The following is a 23,405-nucleotide window of genomic DNA, read 5'->3' on the forward strand; positions in this document are numbered from 1 at the left end:
AGTGTAACAACTCAACACACACTCTGAGTGTAACAAATCAACACACTGAGTGTAACAACTCACAACACACACTGAGTGTAACAACTCAACACATACTCTGAGTGTAACAACACACACTCTGAGTGTAACAACACACACTCTGAGTGTAACAACACACACTCTTGAGTGTAACAACACACACTCTTGAGTGTAACAACACACACTCTTGAGTGTAACAACACGGTCTTCTTCACGAGAAAACACGTTGAATTTACTCATGAAGAGGTTTTGTTTGGAGCCAGACAGGCCGGGGGAGGCCGGTGTTCGTCTGCGTGCGGCGTCATGGCAGAAAGCGACCGGAGGCTGCAGTGTTTGTTGAGCTCATCGTGAGGCTGCTTGCGTGAGTGAAGGTGTGTGTTTTGTTTTGACAAGCCCCAGCAACAAATAAGGTGTTGGCAACGGTTCAAGGTAAAACTCTTGACACCAGCTCTCCTGTCCAGCTGCTGAGGCGAAACAGGATGCCACGATGCTCTGTTCACTTTCCAGCAGAGTGGAGGAGTTTTTATGGCAGGAGGGGAAAAACAAGTCTTATTTGCAGGAATAAATAAAAACAATTCAAGATGGATGAGGACTTCTTTTCCCTGTGGACTGAACTTCAACAGGGATCTCTTCGCTTTTTTCTTTGGTTCGTTGAACATAACAAAAAAACTGCGGTGTGTCACACCATCACACTTTGCAAAATTTTATTGTATCCCTCCAGCTGTTGAGGCCAATTATTACTTAATCCCTAAAAGCAGTTAAACTTTAAAGATGCCATAAAACACTGTCATAATGAGCAGGTGCCACACTGCAGCCGTTGCACAAATCAATTGGAGAAAATTGTCCAAATCTCCCAAACTGTGGAGGACGGAATGTGACAAAATGAAATAAATCAAAACGCAATAATGAAATGAATAATTTAATTATTAAATACATCAATAAATATACAATTAAATTATTAAATACACACTTATTTATTTCATGATTTATTCAATTATTTAATTTAGTCACATTCCATCCTCGTGTGTCACCATGAAATGATGTTGTCAGTCTCACTCATCAAACTCAGTGGGCGGGGCTAACGCTGAACATGTGAAATCCTAAATTGTTAGATAAGCCGTATGTTTCACGAGCACTACCCCAAGTTAATATAATGTTTCTTACCTTGCAAACAGGCCGGGGTTTGCGATCCACACTGCTGCATCGGGCCGTAGGTCCGACTCTGTGGAGCCTCAGAGAACTTCTTCGTTTAAATTAGCTGCTTCTGCTTAGTTTGACGAGATAACAGCTAGCCTGAGAAGGTGGAGAGCTGCCACCTTAAATCGACTCCAATCGCAACAATTTAATGGTTCGTGTGTAACGGTACGTGTGTTTGTACTTTGGCAGTTCAGTACAGATGTTTGGGGCAGGTACAGGGAAGTAAACAACAAATATCAGTCACAGCTGATCAGAGCTCATATCGAGAAGCAGGAACGTTTTATTTATGCGTGACAGGTTCAGTTATAACTGTTTTACTCAAATCAGCTGTAAGGTGAAACTCTGCTGCAAGTATGGCAAGCAGTTGTATCAAGTAATTTGAATAGTCCTGTGGCAAGCCATTTGTATATTTAATAAGTATCCCTGATATCAAGCATCATTTTTTTTCCCCACACTAGCAATCAGCTAGCTGAGAGGCTTTTGTTCAGTTATTTTTATTTTGCAGCAGCAACAAGCTCTAACGCTTCAAGTGCATCATGGGTAGTGTTGCATTCGGGCCTAAAAAATTCTGACCCGGCCTGGCCCCAGCACGTAGCTATTTTTTCCGAACCCGACCCGACCAAATTAACTGTAATTACATGTCCGAACCTGAAACAAATAAAAAATAAATAAATAAATAAACTTTTACTGCTTTTGTAAGCAAATCAATTTAACATATTTTAAAAACGTAACGAAAATAAGATAGAAGATTTCTTGTTTCACCAAATGGATATTGACATACAAAACGAATAGCCTAAAAAAAATCAGCTATAAAGACGAGCTATTGTTCAGATGAACAAAAATATTTTTAGCGCAAAATTATTTTGAAAAATACAGAACAAGGCTATCTGAACGAGCTGCTTGCTTCAACTTGCAGATGCTGCTACTTCCTTCACCGCAGATGACAGCAGGTGTGGAGATGCGCGCGGCCAGTGATCAGCTGATCCATCTGAGCTTAACTGGATTTTTTTTTTTTTTTTACCTCTGTGAACCGGCGGGTCAGCGGACGCGCGCAGGTTGTCCATCAGAACTTAACGCAACTTTTTTTTTTTACCTCTTTCAAACGGCCGGTTGGACCTGCCTCCTCCTCTACAAGTAGATTAACACAATTTTATATTGTGCATTCTTATTTAGTTTTATTTGTGCTGTATGATTCATAAAACCGCCCGGCCCGAATTCAGGTTGGGTTAGACACATAATATTTCTGCTGGAATGCCCGTGAATGGTAAAACTGACAGCGGGGTAAAGGTTTAATAGTGTTTGAACCAACTGCTATAAAATGACGTGAAATTTTGACAATAATTCACTTTACTCTTGGTCTAATAAATCAATAAAAAACTCCAGTTATGATTAAAATATTTGGAGGTTGTTTTCTGGGGATCTTCTACTGGGAAGAGACCCACAACTCACTGGAGGGAGTGGCCTCTGTGGCCTGGGAATGCTGTGGGATCTCCCAGGAGGAGCTGGAGAGTGTCACTGGGGAGAGGCAGGTCTGGGTTTCTCTCCTGGACGCGTTTGACCCGACCACAGAGAAGCGGTAGTAGATGGAGATGGTCTTGGCTTAGCTCAAACTAGCGGTTAGCTTGTCAGTCCAGTTAAGAGTAAACTCAATTTTTCCAAACAGGTTTTTCTACAAGAGTTTATAACCTCTCTTTTGAGCCTTGCTTCCAAAGATCTGAACTATCCCTTTTAAGCTGCTGAAGAGCATTCACCACCAGCCTTTTTAAAGCTGTTTAATAGAGCTGATTAGCTACAGCGCTACTTTTGCCTGCGTCTAAAACAAACCTAGGACACGTTTAAAAACATAAAAGCACGCCACTTCAAAACTGTGCTGTTGGATATGATTTCATTTCAATTTCAATCATTAGTTCAACATTTCTAACCTAGTCATGGGGGGCAAAGTCAACACTAGATGAGAGCAGCCACAGTGGGAAGCCACCAGTCATGATAAGAGAATTCCAGTAAATGTAACCGCCAGACAAGTTAGTCAAACGTGTACGCACACAGACTAGAAAGCTGCGAGAGAAAAAAATAAAAACGGAGTGAAAATCAGGTCAGATTATTATTTTTTTATTGTGTTGTACGTAGATCCCACTGAGCTGCCCTGTGGGATCATGTGTTGCTCTCAGCTCTTGCACATGTGCGCCGACACATTTTCTGGATAAACTACACAACAGGCTCTCATTAGATCTTTGTGGGAGGTAAACAACTGCAAACGGCACATGGAGACGTTAAGTGGACGCTCCAAAGTTACACTGACACTGGAAGGAACATGTAGCTGTTAAATGCCTCCGCTGTGACGCCCTGACATTTAGTTTGATATCGAGGAACAGATAAAACTTGAACTTTCTGGGAGAGGAGCACCAAGCGCGATTGAGAAACTATATAAGCGTTAACGCCAAGAAATATGAGCAGTTTCAACGTGCATCCTTGAATCTTAAGTGTTTTGCGTTTTCTTTCTGTCAGAAATGTTTCCATGGCAATTAAAGTGTTTGGCCTGAGAGTACGCCTCAACACTCTGAGCCCATGTTTATGGCCGGACAGATCAGAGGCGTTTCATCGCCGATGTTTGCGTTGTAATGATGGTCCTGAACAATGCCACTGCGCTGCCATTCTCATTTCACATAATTTATTGCGCTTATAGGCCAAGACTGGTGGAATGCTTTCAACTTTTATGATACAAAGTTGTGCCAAGAGCGTTTTTCCCTCCCTCTATTTCTCTGAGGGGTTTTCAAAAGGGAAAAGCAACACATGCTGTCATTCATGCCCTCGCTGCTCAGATGGGTCATTACGCTCATATCAGATCGGCGCGTTTGATGTGCCGAGTGACGGAGCAAAGTAAATGGCGAGCGCAAGTCTGTGAGAGATTTGCAATGCAGTGCGTTAATTAACGAAGGTCTATACCAATTAGGCTCCCATGATTGGTGTGTGAATGTCAGCGCAGTCACGCAGTTCGGGCCTCGGCGCAAAGTAACACCACTGTTCACTGAGCACAAAGAGCGTAAACAAGCGCTGGCAGCAAGTGCAAAGTGTGCAAAGCTGGGCATCTCCAAACGCTTCTGGCTTTTCCAAAGATTTCTACATTTATTGAAAAATCTAGCTGTTTACCTCGATAGGTTAGCATGAAATGATTTCTTTAAAGTTGAGAATGTGCTGGCAATAAATTCTGACTAATCAATCTACCATTTCCTTTAAAGGTTAAAATTTCAGCTGGCAGTCGTTTTATTATAAACATCACAGTTCTAGTTGTTTGTCTTCGCCACATATGGTTGTAAACTGAATAATTTGAGGTTTTGGCTCATTGGTTGTGCTGTTTGTTGAGCTTCAGGAAACATTTTTTCTCGACTTCACATTTTAAACGTCGATTCAAGAACAATGTATTTTAAATTCAAGCTCTAGAAATCCTTGAATGAATGTACCGTACTGTCCGGTCTATAAGCTGCTACTTTTTTCACAGGCTTTGAACCCCACGGCTTAAATACCGTATTTTCCGCCCTATAAGTCACAGTTTTTGCATAATTTACATGCCCTTCGACTTATAGGCCAAAGCAACACATTTATGATTTTTGTTCCCATATTTATAAACCAATTTTTGGCTAACTCATTCTGACTGAATTTTTTTAGCAGTACCATTTTCAGCCACTTGATGGCAGCAGAGTAGTAGTAGCAGTAAGGCATGCCATTGTATCATGTAATAGGTAAACGTGGCTATAATGACATTCATAAAAGTTCAAGACAAAAACAATTGGACTTTATTTATTATACTTTATTGTTGTTTTTTCTTGAACTTCTTTGAATTTACCATGTCCTGGATGACTGAGAATCTTCACCAGCTATTAATGACACAATCGGCATGCCGTAGTCCCCCCCCCCCCCCCCCCACCTTCCTTCTGCTTGCTGCTTGGACCGACCGTCAAACCAGCTGCACCGCCACGGCGAAATGCAGCTAATTTGACCATTAAAGTGAATTTATTAAGCAAACGTTAGACTGAGACACACTTTTGCTATAATTTCGAGCAAACAAACAATTGTTTAAGTGCTTTTCTTGTTCAACTTTGAAGAAACGAGCCACGTTCCTCCTCCTTTTTCTTCCCTCTGTGCGTTCCCAGGAGCACCGAGGCAGCAAATCTATTTTTGAAATTCCACTGATTTGACCATTAACGTGCATTTATTAATCAAACGTTAGACTGAGACACACATTTACTACAGTTTCGAGCAAACAAATAATTGTTTTTAAGTGTTAATCTTGTTAAATTCTTGTTAAATTCCTCCCGTGCACGCTCCCACGGCCACCATTTGACAGCCCATCGATTTTTGGCACAACACTGGCCCACGTTTCTGGGTTGTTAGCGGTGACGCGTAACAAACGCAGCGCGTCAGCGGTGATGCATAACGGATGCGACGTATAGGGCGAATCAACATATTTAGGTATTTTCCCACTTTATTAGACAAATATGGACTGATGTGACTTCTAGGGCAGAGTGACATGTACTGCGGAAAGTATGGTAATGCTGCAGCTAATTTATGGATTTTTATTTTATTTTGGACGGGCTAACGAGCTTCCTGCTGCCAAAAACATTTAGCTTTGTCACACGTTTCTCTTGGGGGTGGGTCCTCGTGACTCATTGAGACTACTTCATTGGTTCATTGTGGTTGACCTCCAGTCACATGGCCTCAGAAAGGGATTATGGGTAAAATTTATGTTCATTGTTAATAATTTCGATAAGCTGTTTAGCATAGTTTTTTTTAGTGATAAGTCTGTTCTTGTTAGCTTAGTTTGTGTTCATTATGTGTTAGTTTGTGTCATTCAGTAGAGTAACCATGAGTGAGGGAGGTAGTTATGAAGATCTGTGGAGTTCACTCTGTTTGTGTTGAACAGCAAAATAGTCGGTGAAACGCCATCTGGTGGTTGAATCTTGATCTACAACAACAGCTGTACATAGCTGTGCGCTGCCAGTCATGTTACAATGTGGACATCTGCAGCTTATATATGTGCTTTACTATTATTATTATTTAGTGTGTGCAGCTTAAATTGGAGTGCGCTCTACAGAACGGCGTCTCATGTTGAGAAGAGGGAGTTGAAGCAGTTTTGGTCAAACCTTGAGAATATTATGCACACTCATTGGTTAACAGTAGAAAAATGTCACTGGCTTTGAGTTGCAGATATATTTATCTGTGTTTAAGCAGGTTCTAATTGTAATAACGTGTTTCTCCTTTTTTTTTTCATGTTGGACAGATCAAGAGAACAAACACTCCATTAATCGATGAGACAACATTAGGTAGTTGGTAATGAGGTGAATGTTTGAAAAGTCAAAGCAATAATGACCCAGATGTTTAGCTTTTGTATATATAATTATGCATTTATTGACAAGGATGATACAAGTCTGCTGTGGGACACTCGCAGGTCTCACCAGCTAACAGATGGGTCTTCAGTTTACTTAGCGGACCTCCTGGTCCTCTTATTCCAGGAGAAGTTTGCTCCGTAGGATTTCACTCGGGGCTTTGAGGTCCTCTTCTCTGTGACTTCATAGCTCCAACCTGAAGGACAAACAGAGTGAGTGATGGGGATGAGAACGTCCCGTTTGTTCACTTTGGATGACTTCCAGCAACAATGAGGTGTCTTGTAGACATCGTCAGGCTGCGTGTCGTCAGAACATCCCTAATCATTTTCATGGTGCAATAAACAGAAGAGGGCCAGTTTCCCTTGCTTGGTTTCAACAAACTTTCCCAGATGGTTCAGTTCTCTGAGTCAAAGTGAACTTGACTGCTGCGGGACAGAAAACACATCAGTCACGATTAACTGCAGCCGGCCTGTTTTCAGCTGTCGGTCAGGCCTTCAGTACTAGTCCCTCACAGCTTTCATCAGTCTGAGGCCTCCAGTTTAGTGTCTAGATTTTACTACCATCTCTTTTCTCTAGTGACAGTCTTGGGGGATTAAAGACTAAAAAAAAAACAAAAAAAACACCAAATGAATATTCCATTTAATTCTTATTAATATAACAAAATAATTGTAAAGATCAAAAAAGAACAGGGAATGCCCTCCAATAAATTGACAGTATGTTAAAAAGTGTGAAGAAAGGACATTAAATTTAAATTTTTGTGTAATATATGAAAACAAAGAGTGTCCAAAGAGCGGGAGGTCGGTCACCTTTACACAAGGAAAGAACAGAAACTGTGGGAAATGAACTGAGACTCACCACCAGAGAGAGGACTTGTTTTTTTTATTTACTGTTTATTTATACAGGTAGTCTCATTGGGTCACGAGAACTCATTTTCAACAGAGACCTGCTTTTGGATCAGAAAGATGGTGGGGGTTAAGGGCCTTGCTCAAGGGCCCAGAGTGGGGCAAATGAGGGTGGAGGCAGGTGTGGGTGATTCACCTTTTCCACTCACATTTTAATGGTACCAGGAATTGAACGTGTGACTTTCTGATCACAGGCCCATCTTCTCTAACCTCTGTGCCACCACTCCCAAATCTAATGTATTTAATGTATTTGGTTTGAGGAAACTGGTTTTAATTGGACTGTTTTTACAACACTAATGACTGGTAAAAGTCAGGTGTAAAACCACGATTTCTTTTTCTACAACTTGCTCACTAAAAGCCAAATGTTCCGGTTTGGCGTTGAACCTGTCAGTAATGATGAATTTAATAATCAATGTTGTTGACATTAAAGACTAACTGAAAACAACAACTAGGTAAAACAGTGAGGTGCCTTCATGTGAGCATCATTGCAAAAGCAGGAAACAACGTTTTGAAAGTCTGAGCCAAGGGGTACCGTGTAGAAAGAGTGGAAAAAAAGGGTGCAGAGTAGTAAGCCTTGAGGGACTTTCTGATGCAGTCTCTCATTTTAACAGCAAAGTCCTGTCAGTCAGCATGTTTAACGCTGAGATTTAATTAAAAGTGATCAAAGTGGTGCACACTCAGAATGCATGTGGGGCCACATATGCCAGGTACGAACTTGTGTAGTTGATTATCTGTGAATCATCAACAAGACATGTGACCTTTAGGCCTGAACGGGCTCAGAAATAACGTGGAAGCTAAAGTGGACATAAAAAAAGCCACCAGGGACCTTTGAAAGCTTTAACAAGATGATCAAATTTTAAACTTTTTCAGCAATGGTCAATTGATGTGTGGCAGTTGAACACAGACGTGTGGAAAAATTAGCTACCTAGCGCACAATATGTTCAGTAGACGTGTCATGCTAATGCTAAGTAAATGCCTGAGGTATTATCTTTGAAGATAATAACCCATTTTGGTGTTCACTTAGGGCGTACATTCTGCAGATCTTTTACACGTGAAACAAAAATGGCTGCAATATTTTGTTTGCTTTTTGTCTGCGCTCAACTGGGTATAAATCAGGTGAAGATTTGAAATAATTACTTTAAAGTTTACATTAATCCAAAGAAGCCAACCGTTCAGTGGTTCATCATCCAGGACATGATCATCCCAAAAGAAATTCAACTGCCTTCCATTAAACTTCAGTGGTTCGAACCGTTTACGAACTACTAACAATAACTAAATAAATCTATTTAAGAACATATTCAGATTATTGTGTGATTAAGAATCTTATTACCATAAAGTCAAACACATTATGCTTATTCTTATTGTGTTATGTTGTTTTCTTGTTATTTCCAATCGGAAAAGATTTCTTACCATGTTTTTCAGCAAAAGCAACTGCAGTTTCTTTAGAGGAGAATGTAAGCAAAATGTTGGATAAAGGATCCGCCCTGAAACATAAAAATATATATTTAGCTTCACAGAAGGAACAAGTGGAGTGAAACTTAAGATAAAAGGGCAAAAACTTTCAGCAGGGCGGTTGTTAAGACCCCCAAGACAAACCCAACGCAGCTCATGTGAACCAGGAAGTGGTGCGTGGAGGTAGAAGTCTCTTACGTTGAGCACCAGCCCATCAGCGGATTCTCCCACCGCTCTCTGGTGTCGAAGTCCATCTTCCACTTCTTAGTGCTGTTGATCCCAGACTGCATGGACGTTTTGGCGGGAACAAAGATGTGAACCTTTCGGGTTTTCACATGCTCCTCTGGGATCCCCGTCAGAGGGGATATATCCTAACGTGCACACAGAAAATTAACATAAATGTTCAACTTCAAAACGGAAAAATGGTTTTATTTAATCAAAACCTAACACGTTGGCTGAACTCTTAAATAAAACAATGCACAGATTCATACACAAATCATCCCTCTCATTGTTGCACAACTCACTAAACGTTCACGGTCGTATGTTTTCCACAGGAATACCTCTTAGTTAATATTTCCTTGTTTTTTTTGCCGGAGGAAAACGACACTGGGCTGGTGTCACTACCCAGCCATAAACATCACTGAAAGCAGTCAGGTAGCAACTGGATCAAACTGACATCTCGTGGGTTCTTCTCCTAATTTTTGCTACTCTCAAGAGTAAATTTTGTGTTTTATAACAACCACAAAATAATTGTTAAACTAGAAAAATTGCATTTTCACAGAAAATGCAGTGTGAATGTTCATTTCAGAATAACTTGCTGAAAAACTGAAATGTAGCTGAAAGATAAGAAGAACCAGCGTAAATTAGCAGAAGAAAGCAGAAAGAACATGTTTGCTGAATTAGGTTTAAATAAGAAAAAATGGGCACAAAAATAATGAAATTAGCTTAAAAAAGGCTGAAATTAGCTGAAAAGTAGCTGAAAAAGCAAAAAGAACTGAAATGAGAAAAAAAGCTAGTATCAAAAGAGCTAAATAGTAGTTAAGAGCAGAAAAAGCTGAAAGTAAAAAGCATAAATTAGCATAAATAAGTTAATTACACTGTAAGTAGCAGAAATTAACATGACAATTTTGAATTTATCTGAAAACTGTTGAAATTAGCTCAAAAATGCTAAAAAGCTAGCTGAAAAGTTAGAATAAGTTTAAATTAGCAGCAGAAGGCAGAAAGAACGTTGCCCAGTTATGCTGAAAGCAGAAATGAGCATAGAAAAGTGGAAATTATCTAAAAAAATTAAAAAAAGGCTGAAATGTAGATAAAAAGGCAAGAAGTAGCTTAAATTATCAGAAGGAAGTGGAGAGAACATATTTTTTGCTGAATGAGGCAGAAAAAAGTTTAAATTATTGCAAAAAATCTGGAATTAGCTGAAAAACCTAAAATTAGCATAAAACAGCAAAATAGTAGCTGAAATGGCATAAATAAGCTGAAAGGAGCATACCAGGCTAAAATTAGCAGAAAGTAGTTAGAAGAAGCACAAAAAATGTACAGTTAGCAGAAAGAATCTGAAAGGAGCACAAAACAGATGAAAAAACAGCTGAAAGTAGCTGAAAAAAAGTTTAAATTTGTACAAGGAAGCAGAAAGAAGCTGAACCAGAACAAAATGTGAAAGGAGCAGTAAAAGGTTGTAAACACATCTAAAGATTTGAAGGATGTAAAATGAGCTCAGTTCATTTTCTATGAGGGAAAAAAGTGTCAGAAAAGGCTAAATATTTCAAAAAGCTAAAGTTGCACCAGTATCAAAAGTCATAGCACCCTTCTGCTGAACACGCTGGATGTTTTGATCTATGTTGAAATGGCACTAAAACTGTGGAACGAGAAAGATGCCGACAAACGTATGGAAGAAAAATGGATCACAACAGTGTGCGTGCTTCATAAACGTTCACACCATTATGCTTTATGGATCAAAAATAAATTGTATTAACCTGATTTTCATAAACAACATTACAGTTTACACAAAATATAATCAAACCTCGGACAAAGACTTGTGTCGCAGCTGTTTTCTGACTACCAGCACTAACAGGCGCGGTGGGATGTGAAAGCTGCAGAGGTGTAACAGCTAACATCTTCAGAATATTATCTTTGGATGTGAATAAATCTCTGAGCGAAAACAAGTTCATAAAAAGCAGCGCCAGAAATGAAGAGGCACGTTGGGCTACTGTGACCCACAAGCTAACAAATTACAAGGTCATCATGTCATGTTGGTCAGTTTTATAATATAATAAACTTCATTTCTACTGCGGCGTGTCTGACCGTGGCATGTTTTTGGTTGCAAAAAGTACTTTATCTTTCATTTGACTGAGTTCTTTTCATGGAGCCAAAAAACATCTATGTGTCTGTTCCAAAGGATCATCTGGAAGTTTCTTCACAGGTGTTTAAAAATTACAACTTTGGGCTCTGACAACATGTTGCTGACGTCAAAAAGTAAAAACATACTCTGTATGAGGAAAGGGTTGGCTGTAAGAATGGATTCATGCAACCGACTGCTTCATGTTTTACGCTTTAGTGCTCCATCAATCTGAAGATCTGATTCAAGTTCAAACAGCGACGCTGAAAAATCTGTAGTGAACATTTAAAAAAAAAGGTTCTGTAGAAACTTTTAAAATATTTGGACTATATTTTCATAGTTTCTGTGCTTTCTGCATTTTATTATTTTTATTTAATTTTTTTTTTTGCTATACAGTTAAAAAAAAAAAAGTCATTTTATTCCCTTTAAAACTGCACAAAGCTTTATTTTAGATGAACAACAAACAAACAAACAAACAAACAAAGGAGAATTCAGACATCGGAGGCAACCAGCTTTGGAGCTTACATCACGATGCCCTATAAAGCAAAAAGTTTTTGTAGGTTTACTAAAAATCTAAACTAGATTTAACTGATAAAATGTTTTTTTGCTAATGAACCATGGAATAAAGTGATTAACAATAAATGAATGCAGAACAACGTAAACAAACTTTTGTAACAACACAGACGTGTGAAGAAAGTGTCTAACTTGAGCTTTATTTTGGGATGCTTTGTTCATCTTCCTGCTCTTGTCTGTAGCCTCCACGCTCATGGCTGCAGTACTTTGTAATAAATGCATTACGACATTAGTGGGGTGCGAATCTCTGCGTCTGGTGATTCAATTCAATTCTGATTTTTGGTGTCACGATTCGATTCAGAAATTATTTTTCTATTGAAATGGTCATGAATTTTGTTTAAAATATGCAAGAGACAAGATGAAAAGATAAAAAAATAATCACAAATAGAACTTTTTTTTTTAAATACGTTCTTTAATGTATCAAATCTTTTTGCAATATTTTATATTTATGACAAATATAGTAACAACTAGAGGAGTAAATAAAATTCTGTAACTTAAATTACCAGTATTAGTTTAGCTTAGCTGCCTGGCTTTTTCTAAAATAAAACAAAAAACTAGGAACAAATAATTCATCCATCACCTTTACCCACTTCTTCCTCTCTGGGTCACGGGTATCACTGGTTCCCATATCCAACCATCACTGTGTGAGAGGTGGGGGACACATGGACAGGTCTCCAGTCCATCACAGACAAATAATTCAAAATATATAAATACAAAAGTAAACAGACGTCAGCCTACCATACATAGTACATTAACCTTTAACTCAAAATGAAATACACACTTCACAGTTACGTTTTAACCATATTGCTCTAACATTTGTTATATTTTCAAAACTTAACCTAATATGAAATATACAGACTGCACAGTCTTAACCGTATTGATTCATATTTGGTAAATCTTTAACAAAATTTCAAAACCTGCGCAAAAACTTCTGAACTGTAATTTATAAACCATAAATTGTAACATTTAGGACTTCAGGTGATGCGTCTCATCTGGCCTCTTCAACCTGTTAAAAAGACAAATTACATAAAGTTTGTTGTAAAACTTGTCTAGAAGTTTCAGTGTAATATGAGAAATAACAGTTACCTTTGAGCTGCAGCTGCGTCAGAGCTTCTCCCACTTTATTTTTGTTTCATGGTGGAGTTGTGGCGCAGCTTCATCGCTAAAAAAGCTACGTGAAGGAATAACGTGCGTTGGGTCCAGCGTGTTTAAAATAAACCTAAACCCCTCGTCTTCCACTGAGCTGTCCGCTCGGAAGTCCTTTGTGATATAGTCAGTGATGTAATGGGAAATCTTCACAGCCCTGCTTGGGGCAGCTGGAAGTTTGTAGCAGAGTTCGCTGCTCTGCTGCTTTTCATCTTTCTTCTGCGCATTTGTTGCATTTCCAAAATACTGTACCGCAATTTTATTTTTCACTTCTTGAAAACAACTGTGCTCTTGTCAAGCGGTCTTCCTTTGGAACATTGTAGTATCTGAAATGACTTTACACTGACTTTTAACGATGAAGGAGCGGCTGAATCTCTCTGTCCACGCTAACGGACTCCATTCAGATAAAGGGAGCTGGCTAACTAGCTTGCTGTACGGTGGCCTACAAGGCCAAATGCTACAGTGATGGGTGGACACGTAATGCGATATGCAGTACGCTCGGGAGTAGGATCGGAAAAAAATAAAACAAACGCATTTTGAAATTGATTTATGGCCTTTAGAATCGATTCAGAATCAACAGGACTAGGAATCAAAATTCTTTCGTGACGATTTTTTTCTGCGCCCCTATATGGAATGCTCTTGTTTTGCTAAGTGTGGCTAACGTTATAATAGTTTTGTTATTACAGACACATTTTAAGCAAGTTAAATGGACATTTCAATGTCAGACCTGTGCTTCACTCACTGCAGCTCCCTCTTTACACAGTCAATGCTGCTACAGAGAAAATAAAACTGCTTTGCAGGAGCAGCACTAGAAAGTTGTTGTACAGGAAGTGCATTTGTCAGAAGCCAACACCGTCACCAACAAGCTGAAGATACGGATTGTGATGCCTGCAGCAGACGTTAGATGTGTAGTTGGATCTTTTCTAAGATTGGAGCAGAATTCTGCTCAGACGCTGGACAGAGCCAACAAAACGAGACTAAGCAGAACTCACTTCAGGCTCCAGATCAAACATACGTAAAGAAGGTCGATAACGGATTAGAGAACAAAAAAAGGGGGGGGGGGGGCACAAAAGCCATTTTTATGGTATAATTTATATAATTTTTGCGTTTACGTTGATGAAATGAATGCGTAATACTCACGTTGATTATTTCCAGACCATTAACAAAGCAGACCCGTGTGACAACTGGAGGGGTGGGACGGGCCGGTGGGCGTACTGAACGCATATTCCTGAGCTCCTAGAGCCCCTTCGGGCTCCTATCAAAGATCTGGTCCAATTCTTTAGGGAATTAGCAAACAAGCAATGGGAAGTTGGCGACAAAACACAGACGAACCTCCCAGCACGCAGACAGCAGCCACCCAGGACTGAGGGCTTACCAGGGCGCTCTCCTTTCAATTCAAGAATTTTACACATTTCAATGGCCATTATGGCTTCAAAGAATCTAATTTTCATCATTGTCTGTCATCTGCCAGTTGATTTGTAGAAAGGGGGTCATTTTCCATGAACCCCACACAAAAGCCCGCCTTTCCTTCGGCGAAGGAGCCTCCGAGGGTATTTAAGCCCCGCAAATTACAGGTCTAACTGCTAAACTACTGCTCGTTTCAGTAAAACATCTTCTGCCACTCCAAGAGCCGAGAACGGAGCGAGTTTAATCATAAACAAGATCTGCACATTGAAAAGACTTCAAATGAAAGAAGAAAACAAACAGATGGGAGGAGGGGTGGACTTCACAAGTGCTTGGTAATTATTTCCGGCTGCCCCATCTACTTAACCTTAACAATTCCTTCTTGTCACAAAGAGGAGGAAAACATGTTCTCCTCACCCAGAGGGGGGAACGGTTCATGACACAATAACACACAAGACGGTGCTGCACAGCAACAACGTCACATGGGTTTTCTCCAAACTGGTAATTGGGAAAAGTTGTAAAAACAGTTTTATGCTTGATATAAGGTTTTAAATCGACAATTGTTTAAAATATGTTAAATTACAGACGAGAGAAACTTCTCGTGCGTTTAAGAAAAAAAAAAAAAAAGTCTATTAAAATACGTCATGCACGTTTGAAAAATGATAAAGAACTCGCCAAAAAGAGTATCGTCTGAAATGAGGCGAATCAAGTTTGCCGTCAAAAACAGTTGTGCGTGTTGTTGTCGAGTCGGTTCTGGTGGCTGCACGCACGAAAACTCCTCTTTGAGGAGCAGAAGACATGATACCATTGGGATTCGCAGGTCAGACTATGGTGTTGCGTTTACAGATACATAAAGTATATTTGACACATGGGGGGCCCGTGTGTGGCACGTCGGTGTGGTAATGTGTCCAGATGTTGCAGACCTTAAATCACATCTTAGGCGTGGATGAGCACAAAAGGTCCTTCATAAACCGGAGGGGATGTGCCAAAACAAAAGGGCTGCCAAATCGCTGAAAACACTCCGCTCATTATCAGGCCTTGTTTGCAAAAATACAAGTCTAGACTTCTATGATACTTGCTTGCATTACGCTGAGAGCTCGGAGGGTTATCGGCATAACAGGCTCACCCACAATACCCAGATTCACAAAGGGAACGATTGTGGCTGGAATGTGGTGTGTTCCCAGGAGGACTAGAAAGGGCCATCACAAAAGGAAAACCCACACGGTGGGCACTTTTTCTTCTGCCATGTACAGGAAGCAAAATGAGAACTATCAAGTTTGACACTATTCATAGAGCTTTCACGGGGCCCTTCAATACCTGGCTGGGCAGACAGAATGCCGAGCTTAAAAACAGGGGGGGGATGGCTGGCAGAGTGTTCGTCACGTGAAAGCGTGTCTATATTTCTGACACCTCCTGGATATGTGCCAAATAAAGCACATAGGAGCATGTTGCGGTGGGGCTGCTGGGCCCACCAGACTGCTGAAAGCTGGTACCCCTAATTCTCCAACAGAGCTGGGATAGAAAATGTCTGTACAAACAACAAAGAAATCTCAAAGTGCTTTAAGTCTGAGCGGAAAAAATGGAAAGAAAAATCTAAATAGTATCGAAGGAAGACAAAAACACTTGACTCATCTGAATTGATCCTCGTTAAATACAACAAGGTTTACCAAAGTATAAATAAAATAAAATCTAATTATTTTGTGTAATGTTAGAAAAAATAATGAAATGCCACTCTGATTTATTGTTTTTACTCTACCAGAAGCTGAATAGACTTTCCTTTTTTTTATTTATTTTTTTATAAAAGGCATGAAATATTTGCTTCTTGTGCCAAACTAGATATTCCTTAAGAACGTGTCAAAATGCAGTAATAACCAATAAATGTACAAAATGTTCAGGTTTGATCATTTTCATTGCAGTCCTCGAGGTTTATTTGCACGGCTGTAACAGTTTGGAAAAGAAAAACTGCAATTTTCACTTCGGCTGAGAAACGGTTCAACGTTCGCTCCGTTTCTGAATTAAAATGGAACCGTCACGACACTTAAAAGTCCTCAAGGAACACAGATCGCTGGTTCAACTCCCCGTACTGACAACATCAAAATGTGTGTGGGAAAGAAGAAGCACCCACACCTGCCTCCACCCTCGTTTGCTCCACTCTGGGGCCTAAACACCCCTAATTGCCTCTACATCAGTGATTTCCGTTTATTTTAAGTCTAGTTAAAACTGATGAATTAGAAATGTAACATCTGTAGCCTTACCAGAGCCATGATGCTGAGACACACTGCACCACCTTAACAGAACTTTGGAACTCTGGAGTGTTTATGGAGAACTCACCGGCTTTGTCGACCCCTGCATAAATGTACGATGATGTCATTGTATGTTGCAGCTTTATGCTGCAAGGTCTTTTTTTTTTTTCCATCGTTCACATCGCTTCCCCGCCAGGAAACGGTGTGAGACGTGATTTGTATTTTTATTTTTTTGGCTTCCTCCATCCTCGTGTTCTCTTTTTCTCATCTGCTTGTATGTTGTATGTAACAGGTCTCTCTTGTAAATGAGTCTTCAAGGCTCAGTGGGAACTAACCTGTATATATAAAGGTCTAATAATAATAATAAAACTAGTCCACTCTTTTTAACAATGACACCTGTTGGGGACACACTATGTTATTTCTTAATGATGCTTTTCCACTTGGAATGCTTTTTCAACAGAATTTTACACCTTCCACTCGCTTTCCAGGAAAAATAAATCCCGACTGTCCTAGCATCTTTTTGCCATTATATTTTATTTTGAAAGGATTATTAAGTGGAAACTATGGTCATGAGTGAGCTCAGCTTTACTGTCTAAATAAACTGAACAGTTACCAAGAAACCTCTTTTTGGTTATTTTGTTGTCTTATATTTTTGTCTATAAAAACAGATGCCAGTGAACTGTTCTGTTTGAACTGGTAAAAAATAAAATATAACTGGGCAACAACACGTCCGTTTCTGCACGTGTTCTTCCAGCTACCATTGTCCTCATATTGTTTAATACATCTTGTCAGTTTCAGATGATCTGCAGGTGAATATCCACATTTCCTGCTGTCCATTCCCCACAGTTTATACCAAGGGAGATCAAACCCAGGTTTGTCTGCTCTGTGATATAAAGCACGGTCTCTGCTTTTTTTTCCTGATGTCATTCGCAGACTGTGCCAAAAATAAAAGTGGCATGTCAAATTCTCTTCTGTAACACAACGAGAAAGCGGATCTAATTTAACTCAAAAAGTACTTTGCCAAAAACAAGGCAATTTTAAAAAGAAAGGAGGACAATCAGATATCGCCGTTGGATTTTGTTTGGGAAAATCTTTTAAGTAAAACAAATCGTGATTTTTTATTTAAACAAGCAGTTGGCTCTTGAGGGGAGGGAAAAGCTTCACAGTTAAAAACATCCTGGGTTTTTGGCTAAATGTATTCAAAGGCCTTAAAACTTGGAAAAGCATAACGCCTCCATGTTTGAAAACAGTTAATTCACTGAGTGAACCAAATAACCCTGGTTTTCTGTTTCGTTATGTTTTTAAGATTTTTAATTTTTATTAATCATCACATACTCCCTGTTTGGCTATTTTGAAAGGGAGTATTACCTGGCAAAATATTTAGAAATCCTAAAACTTTATTTTGACGATGATCTTGTATGATTTCATTACTTGGTGAACGTTTAAGCTGCAGATGATGTGGAATGCAAATCAATTTATGATAATGACAGAGAGCCAAAAAATGTTTGCCTAGGATCTTTTTAATTTGATTTTTGGCTTAGATAAATATCTTAAATAATAACTACATAATATGAACATAATTATAACATTATTTGATTAGAAAGAATTAAGCTTTTGAAAAATCATGATAAACTTCTTAAGTAAAATAATTTGCTTCTCTCCTTTTGACATTTTCTCTTTTGTCAAACGCAATTACCAGGAGAAACAAAAATCATTAAAATCAAATAAGTTAATCAAAAATGTCTAAACAAAAACCACAACTTATTACAGTCAAACGTGCAGTTTATGCACGATGAAGCATTTTTAGCTTCCACAAATGAAGCGTTAGCACCTGTACACCAAAACTGCTGCTCAGCAGCCAGAGGGGTCCGGAGGTCAGCCGAGCTGAATCATGTTGAGTCAGCATGTGCTGAAAGGCCAAACACATCACCTTTGACCCCACACTGTCCAGCCCACACCCAGACCAAGAGCCTCACTCATCGGCCTACGCCGGTTCCCACCTTCAGATGCCTTTGAAGAGCAAAAAGCGTGCCAATTACTGATTGGAGGGGGGGGGGGGGGTGGGGGGGGGGTTCTAATAGAAACAAATATTATGTTGCTTGCTCATGTGTGGGAGTGATTCAACACAGGAGAATGAGAAGCAGCTGGCCTGAGGGTCATCTTAAATCTCACGTTACACATACCGGAAGGAGGGGACAAACGAGAGGTCATTCCTGAAAGTGTTGCGTTAAAATTGCACGTGTTTGTTTGTGCGCATCTCAAATACCACTTAATACATAAAACAACAGAGGTCGGAAAGCGAAGGCACATTTTGTTTCTGCATTTTATTTTAAAATGTATTGTAACGACATAAAATGGACTCGATTTAGGTTTTAGAAGTAAAGGAACAAATAGTTCCTGATTCTTCCATCTTAAGTCACGTTGAGAAAATCTGAAGCGATGAAAATAAAATACACTTAAAAAAAAAAAAAAAAAAAAACGAGGGTCGTTATCTTTAAACTAATGAATAAATGCAAGCGTGAACAGACGTATCAAGTCTTTTTCATGTCCCATCTGCAAACACAACACTCAGCAGCCGGACACTTCCTAAAATCACACAGCACTGAGAGGGCTGAGGACTCCTTTCAGAGGTGTCTGCTCTATAGAGGAGAGAAAAACCGTTTAGTGAACGATTCATAATGAAGCCTCTTGTCTGGTACTCTTCAAAGACCAACATCCTCTGACCCACTACTCCAAACATGAACCACACAATTTTTTTTTCACATAAGCGCGCCGTATGAGAGAGCAAACCAGACAAAACAGATACTTAAGTTGCCTGTGTGCAAAGGAGGGAGGAAGGGTGGGTGATGTGGGTGGGGAGGGGGGATGGAGTAGTGAATGTGGTCTGCTCCACGGTGGGTCACTCTGTCTGTGAGACATGACAAAATCTGAGGGTTTTCACCTCTGTGCTGCACACTTCAAAGCATCGGTGCTGTTATTCTCATGCTCAAGTAATCTGGACTGCTTTGCAGATTCAAAGTCCACATATGCAAAATAAATATATATATATATAAAATATATATTATTGCATCCCTTGCTCTAAAATACATTAAACAAAACATCAGATCGGCACCATTTTGGTAAATATTCCCATATATTTAAAAGAAATACACTAAACTGATGCATTACTGAGTGAAAGATCACCAATTTTGATTGGTTCCTTCTCTTTTCAACCAGATGACTTCACTAACCTGATCAGGTAATCAAAATTAGATCACGTTAGAGCATAATCAAATGCTGCTGGCCATCATTTTTCTTTTATACCCGTCAACCTAAGCTTTGCTTACATTTTAGCTCAGGGAAGAGGTCCTTTCTTTTAAGTTTGTTTCCATTGTTTTAAATATGTGTAAATTGTTGACAAACTTTGACACAAACATTTGAAATGTTTCTAGATAGAAAACATGAATTATTCACGTGTTTGGAAAAGAATAAACTAGGCTAGTGTTAATTGGAAAAAAAAATGGACTCCAGGTTCAACTTCTGACAAATTTTCAACAATGAGAAAATTATAGGGATGCACGATATAGAATTTTTGGCCAATATTCAATATGTTAAAACTTATTTGGCCGATAACCGATACCGATATTTTATATACTTTGTCAGAACATAGGCCTCTTATTTAGGCTTATTTGCTACAAAAATTGTGTAACAGCTGTAAGAACTGGTGACATATATTCAGTAACAGCCATATGATATGCATAGCACTTTAACTTATATTAAACGAAAAGTGTTAAATGTTATTTATTAGCATTAGTCACCTGCGATGCTGTCTCACTTGTGGAGGCTTGTTCCAGGTTCCTAGCTGCAGTGTGGGATCCTCTGCACTCTTGAGCATGAAGGACAGCCGTTTTAAATTCAAAGTTTGTGTCTATCCATTGTGCTGTAACACTAATCATGCTAACGGGGCTAACACGACGTCCAAATGTCTGTGGTAAAACTCACCCAAGTGCTATCGGCTATTAGCTTCTCAATGACGTTGGAAATGGCGGCTTATAACTCCGGTAAGGTCCAAAAATCTTTGGAATTCAATATCCTCAACAACAACAAAAACTTCCACACCGCTGACGTTTTGACTTCGTCCTCTACACCGTGAGATCAGGTCGGTGCGCGTGACATCACGTTGTGCTGGCGCTGCAGGCGTCCTTGTCACTGGGTTGTTAAACAAAAACAGCGTCTTTTATATCGGTGAGTTACTTTGAAGGAATGGCCGATGTACGATATTTCACTTTAACGCCAATATCAGCCGATACCATGCCGATAATATTGTGCATCCCTAGAAAATTAGCCATGTTTCTTCTCTATATACAGAAATGTGATTTTTCAAACAACTATTTAAGTAAATATCTTTGCAATGCCTCCACCGTTGAGCTTTCATTATTTTACTGTGCAAAATAAAGTTATTGCTCATTTGGTCATTTGCTATAATGTGTAACTTTTACATGCACATAAAAACTATTAAAAACAGCATATATGTTTTCATTAGGAATTCTAAACATGAAATAAAAATCTCAGTGAAGGGCACTCTTAACACACTTCAGATTACTCTCTACGAGAATGTCTGTCAGTCAAGATAAATCCCGACTGTCAGGCGTAGAATCAGACAATCTGACTTCAATTTAACTCTTAAAAGAACCAACAACATGCCTTTGACTCAACTACCTTACCGCAGTCGAGCCCCACATCTTGTGCCCAGATGTTATGTCATTTACCAGGCAAGTGTTGCACTCTGAAGTCACTAGAAACCAAGACTTTTGGATTAACAAACATAACATGCCAAGAAACAAATGGTCCCATCCATTTAATGCTCTCTTCCTCTCTCGGTCTTCTCCTCTCCTTTTCCTTCAAGTCCCTACAGTCTAATAACTGTCCTCCTCTGCCTCGTAAAACCCCAGTGCCTTTAGAGAACTCTATAACAAGGCTTCACAAGCGCTGTAAGATTATGGTGTTGTCTTTATGTGGAGAGAGGGAGCGGTGTTGGCTGTGGTTGAAGCAGTAGACGTTAAGACACTTAGGCATAAGTGGGAGACAAAGTATTTCTTATTGAGGCAGCTGTTATGGTTAGAACCGCAGTTGTCTCTGCAGAGGGCCAGAGTGTAGAGCAAAAAGACCTGACTAATTGACTGAGGTCACAGACATTCCCTGTAAAGAATCAGTGGCCGGCCGGACCCTGGGAGCTGCCCAGCATGCTTAATCAAACAGTAATTACGAACAAAAGCACGCTGGCCTGGACGCTCCAGGAAACAGCTTCAGGCACTGGAACTCTATCACGCAGGTCTTTTTATTTGGCATCGTTTCAAAATGACGTCAAAACCCGCGTTCAAAATAAGGTCAAACATCAAATTTTGGCTGAGGATGCTAAGAAATAACTTAAAAAAACAAGAATTTTAGAAAATTTAATAGGCATATTTTGAATGAAGGTCCAATCAATAACTTTCCCAACTGTTAAATAATATTCACAGTCTTCCTAATCCTGACAATGACTCATCAAACTATTTTACAACTTAAAGCAGCAACACCTAAAACTAAAGTTAAAGGTCTTAAAGGTAAATCATCTCATGCTGAGAAAGGACCAAGTTAATCCATTTTGGTCAACGCTTGCTAATGTAGACATGTGCAACCTCTCAGGGGAAGTATTGAGGATGACCCTAAGCTATTACCACATCAAATTTACCTCAGTGTCTGTAAAACTGACTTAAGATGCGGACAATTTTATGCTGCTACGGTCATCTTGAATTAGATAATAAAAAGGAACATGCGACTTCTAATATCCTATTGTGAAGTAAAGAAAATCCTTAATTTCACACGTGGAAGGATTGTTGCATGGTGGCGCCGTTGGTAGAGCTGCTGCCTCTCAGAGAGCTTGCTTTTTTTATGTACTCTTTATTTATACAGGTAGTGTCAATGAGTCACGAGAACTCATTTTCAAGAGAGATGTTTTTGGGAGCAGATGATTGGGATTAAGGGCCTTGCTCAAGGGCCCAGAGTGGGGCAAATGAGGGTGAAGGCGGGTGTGGGTGTTTCACCTTTTCCACCCACATTTTGATGTTGTCAGAGTCCGGGGAGTTGAATCTGTGACTTTCTGATCGCAGGCCTGTATTCTCTAACCACTGTGCCACCACTCCCCAGGTTACCCTGGTTCAAATCCTGGTCCAGGGGCCTTTCTGGGTGGAAGTTACATGTTCTCTCTGTGCATGCGTGGGTTTTCTCCGGGTACGCTCGTTTCCTCCCACAGACCACAAACATGCATGTTAGGCTGACTAGTAACTCTGGATTGTGAGAGAGTGAATTGTTGTTTGTAGGGGTACACCGATTGCAATTTTCTGGCCGATCACATATTTCTAAAAAGTGTGACCTGCCGATTCCGACCGATACCGATTTTGTTTAATAAGCGACACTGTCAGGTGTTTTAAGGTCACAATGCACCTTCAGTTTTCCAAACTTATTTTATTGAAAAACATACCATTGAGCAATATCCTAGAAACAATACAAACTTGTTTTAACTCGCCATGAGGTAGTGCTCTGAAATATAAATGAAGTTCAGACAATTGTTGTTAAAACTAAAAAAATAAAAATCGGTAAAATCTTAAGTATCGGCCGATCTCCTAAAATTAAGGAAATTGGCCGGCTGATTTATCGGCCGACCAATTTATCCCCTGATTTTACCCTCATGACCCAAAAAGGAAGGAAGGAAGGAAGGAAGGAAGGAAGGAAG

At 39.6% G+C, this 23,405-nt stretch overlaps 2 protein-coding genes across 2 annotated transcripts in view; both read right to left on the bottom strand.

The window, feature by feature from the left end:
* The window catches only part of tmem8b (transmembrane protein 8B), a 1,109,927-nt gene that overhangs the window by 728,653 nt on the left and 357,869 nt on the right, over positions 1-23,405 (bottom strand). The gene's annotated exons all lie outside the window — the stretch shown is intronic.
* ndufs4 (NADH:ubiquinone oxidoreductase subunit S4) lies at positions 6,588-12,489 on the bottom strand. Its single transcript, XM_037679957.1, has 4 exons — positions 12,448-12,489; positions 9,149-9,321; positions 8,909-8,982; positions 6,588-6,792 (listed from the first exon to the last, which is right to left on the bottom strand). The coding sequence occupies exons 1-4, from the start codon at positions 12,487-12,489 to the stop codon at positions 6,689-6,691; spliced, it is 393 nt and encodes a 130-aa protein (XP_037535885.1). The 3' UTR covers positions 6,588-6,688.

This window comes from Nematolebias whitei, chromosome 8 (genome assembly GCF_014905685.2).
Source record: "Nematolebias whitei isolate Nwh7 chromosome 8, NemWhi1, whole genome shotgun sequence".
Classification (NCBI taxonomy): domain Eukaryota; kingdom Metazoa; phylum Chordata; class Actinopteri; order Cyprinodontiformes; family Rivulidae; genus Nematolebias; species Nematolebias whitei.